The 3685-nt window shown below is 42.6% G+C and overlaps 1 protein-coding gene across 1 annotated transcript in view; it reads right to left on the minus strand.

The window, feature by feature from the left end:
* LOC126576333 (uncharacterized) overlaps positions 1-3122 on the minus strand; it is a 112813-nt gene extending 109691 nt beyond the window's left edge. Inside the window, exons 1-3 of the mRNA XM_050237560.1 lie at positions 2767-3122; positions 918-1112; positions 477-627 (exon numbers count right to left, since the gene is read on the minus strand). Of these exons, the coding sequence (XP_050093517.1) occupies positions 477-627; positions 918-1112; positions 2767-3122 (702 nt within the window). The remainder of the gene's footprint in view (positions 1-476; positions 628-917; positions 1113-2766) is intronic.
* Between the last annotated feature and the right edge of the window lie 563 nt (positions 3123-3685).

Raw genomic sequence — 3685 nt, forward strand, 5'->3', positions numbered from 1 at the left:
ACCAACCATTCAGGCCCTAAATGGGTAACAAATGTTCTGCATAGCTTTTTGCTGTGCAGATGTTGATATCTGAAAAAAAGAGTGTCTATGGCTTCCAATTTGTATCGCTTATCGAAAAGTGTTCTGAACACAATAGACAAGAGCCGTTTATATAAATAGCATATGAATTGGATTATTGTTTAAAATGCCACCAAATCAAACCACTGACAGAAATCTATTAAAATCTATATAGGTTCAGTTTTACAAATTGACAGCGAAATACACATGGACCCATACATCACACACGTAAGATGCCACCAGCGTGAATCAGAAGATTCGGAAGATGGTCACAGACAAAGGAAGATACCAAGATTTGTTTAAAGTACCATCAGAATCACCAATCCCTACCATAACACTAAATAGAACCCGAAGTCCGAAAACCAGCGGACCGGCTAATGGTTCCGCTCGTGACAATCAAAACCAGCTACAGCACCTACCTGTTTCCGCAGCATTGTCCTTGTGCCCGTTCCCGTCGGATCCCTGCGCTCGAAGCGCTCGAATTTGAAGCTGTTCGAGCGGTAGAGTTCGTTGTCCTCGCCGCGCCGATTACGACACAGCCGGCGAGTGATAATATTGCCACTTTTAGGCCTGCAGCAGTTTATCGCGGCGAGTGGACATGAGGAAGAAAAGAAGAAGAAGAAAACGAGGCACATAAAAAAAACCCTTGGCATAGACGCGGGAAAATAGGTCACACCATTAAGGATATTGGCCACGTCACGCGGCGAAACACTGCGAGACGGAAAGCTGATGATCCCGTGGAGCGTCCATTAACTAACCGAGAAGATTTGCATCGTGCAACATCGGAACGGTCCCGTTCCACGGCGAACAACGGGAAACGGGGTGAAAACGGATAAGAAATAACTCCGAAATCTACTCACCCGCACGGTTTACACTGCGTCATATGGAGATCCCAGTTCAGATTGAAATTGAACATCTTCAACCGTGCCACAGCTCGCTGCCGCAGCGATTGTTCGTTGGACTGTTGCACGCTGGTGACGGATTGTCCATTGCCTCTTCGTCCACTTGACGAGTGACCCTTATGATGTCCTCCCGACGAATGACTCTGGCCGGCACTGGGAAAAGACCAAATTTCAAGCACACTTTACGTTTGGCTTTTACGGAGTTTTCCCTTTTGTGCCCAGCCTACTCTTTAGGGCGCGCTAATGGTTTATGTTTTTACTGTTGTGTTTTCTGTTGTTTACTCAAAAGTAGCTGAGAAAAAGCAGGCCAGAACATAAAGAACAAAACATAATATTCGTAAATTAAATAAGGAGACAAACATTTGAAATACATTTAAGAGATTCTAGTATATAATCTTTTAATGCAATCCAACAAATGCATGAAATGGTTTACCTTTCTGCTAGTTGGTTTTGTTTGGAAATTATTGATCAATAATATTACATTTCGTTTATTGAACTTGTATTGTAATTTACAATGGCATCAATAAGTCCAGACTTTTTATTTTATTTCTAAACTGGTACCGCTGTAGAGCTCGTATTCCAGTCGGAATTCAATCACTCATACTAACAAAATTAAACATGTATTTTGATTATCTTTCTTACAAAATCATCTTTATGAAGAAAAAAAAACGTAATTACTTATGAAACTTATCAACACACATCAATTTACACTATTTTGCAGATTTTTTGGTGTATTATTAAAATAAAATACAACAGATATCAACCAAACCAAACAAAGTATGGCGATAACTTGTATTGAAATATCATGCTATATCATGTAACAAAAGTATAAAATTGGTTGGAACTTTTTCTTTAAGGGGGACTTCGTTATTTTCGGGCCAAAAAAAAGGTCCGTTTTTAACGATTTTTTGTAACGTAACCATTCAACTGTATTTTTTCAAGTGAATGACATAATAATCTACAACTTTTGAAGAATATTTGGTATTGTTTTGAGCAAAATACAGCAAATTTGAGCAACATATAAATCGATATTCGTTAGAAAGATCATAAGTTTATCTAGGTAGCCACGGAGATTTTTTCTTGAATTTCCTATTTTTCGATTTTTGGCAAATTTTTTAAGTTGAAAAAGTGATACTTTTTGCGATTCTGCCATAAAAAACGAACTTTACAGATTTGTTTAATAAAAAAGTAAAAACAATTTTAATGATATCTCGACGGTACTACCTGGCGAAAAGTGTACAGATTATGTGTTAAAAATTTCGAATCGATCGGCGCAGTAGTTTTTACGGTACGATGGACACCGACTTTAAAAACGTTGGTTTAGGGAACCGCGCTTCAAAGTAGCGAGCAGCAGGGAGCCTTGTAAGAAACGTTGATATTCAAAAATCTATAGCTTCGTCAGTTTTACTTCGATTGTTCCAAAAATTTTACACAATGTTCTTGAAAGGATCAGTTTTCAGGGAAAAATGTTCAAAAAAATGTATCACAAATAAAAATTAAATACCGAAGTCCCCCTTAAATTAAGAACATAAAAAGTATTTAAAGTAACATAAAAAAGTAAAAAAAACAACGCATATAAAAAACGGTAAATATTGAAATCGATGACAGCATCAGTAGCAACATCTAGTACCACCATATACGCTGCATACATTTTCCAACTTGTTTTGATGATGTTTCCACCACTAATCTTTCAATTACTTGCGACACTTTTTCAAAAACTACTGCAGACCAAAGGTGATCTGTTGATTCTCTGGCACACTCCACACCGTTTTCGGGCTTCGGGCCAAGAACGGACGCTCGCACTTACCCTTCCCTGCTCGGGCGGCTACGCCTTCGACGACGGCGGCGCTTCTCCGACGAAGCGGTACTAGCCTGCGGTGCGATCGACCGGCGCCTCTGAACGGCCACAACCTGTGACTCACCGAATCCGGCCGAGCTGGTCGTGTCGGTGGAATGGGGCATCCCGGACGTACCGGACTGCACACCAGAAGCCGCCACCAGTGCCACCGTACCACCACCCGTGGCCGACGGTTGACCCGTCGACAGCAACCCAGTTGTTCCCGTACCGGTTCCCGTGGTGGTTGCCGCTCCTTGCTGTGCCGCCTTTGACGATGACGAGCGCAACGTCAGGCCCTGGTTCATCTTACGCCACACACGCTCCATGTTTAGTGAGTGTTTTAAGGGTTAGGTGACAGATTGGTGGCTGCGGTATGCGGCCTGCGAGCTAGCTAGTAACCGGGTGCCTGTCAATCAGAAGCCAAACCGGATCGTCATCCAGATTCCAGAACGGTTTCCCCCTTTTCCAGCACTGTCACTCCATTGTTCGCGACACAATTGAGGAAATCGAGAAGACGTTCCTCTCGTTCCGTTCACTTCCTGGGTCTTAGGAGGCGCCGCACCACTTTCGCAATCTGCGTTCGTTGAAAGAAAATGTATTCCAACAACAACCAAAACAACAGCAGCAACACACACTTGGAGGAGAAGGAGCGTTTAGGGGTGGGTGGGTAAATTTTCATTCATCACAGAATCGTGTGCTTCGGGCTTTTCTCTTTGTTTTCTCGCTCGTGCACAAGGACTCGCTCTCTCTCTCTTTCTCTCTCTCTCTCTTCGCCTGCCTTTCTCTTCACTGTTCCTTTGCGAAAGGATTCTTACATTTCCACGAGCAGGAGGGGGGGAGAAGGAGCCAGCTTCGTCTTCACTTCGATGCACACTCCATTGTGCGGCAC

Source organism: Anopheles aquasalis, chromosome 3 (assembly GCF_943734665.1).
Source record: "Anopheles aquasalis chromosome 3, idAnoAquaMG_Q_19, whole genome shotgun sequence".
NCBI lineage: Eukaryota > Metazoa > Arthropoda > Insecta > Diptera > Culicidae > Anopheles > Anopheles aquasalis.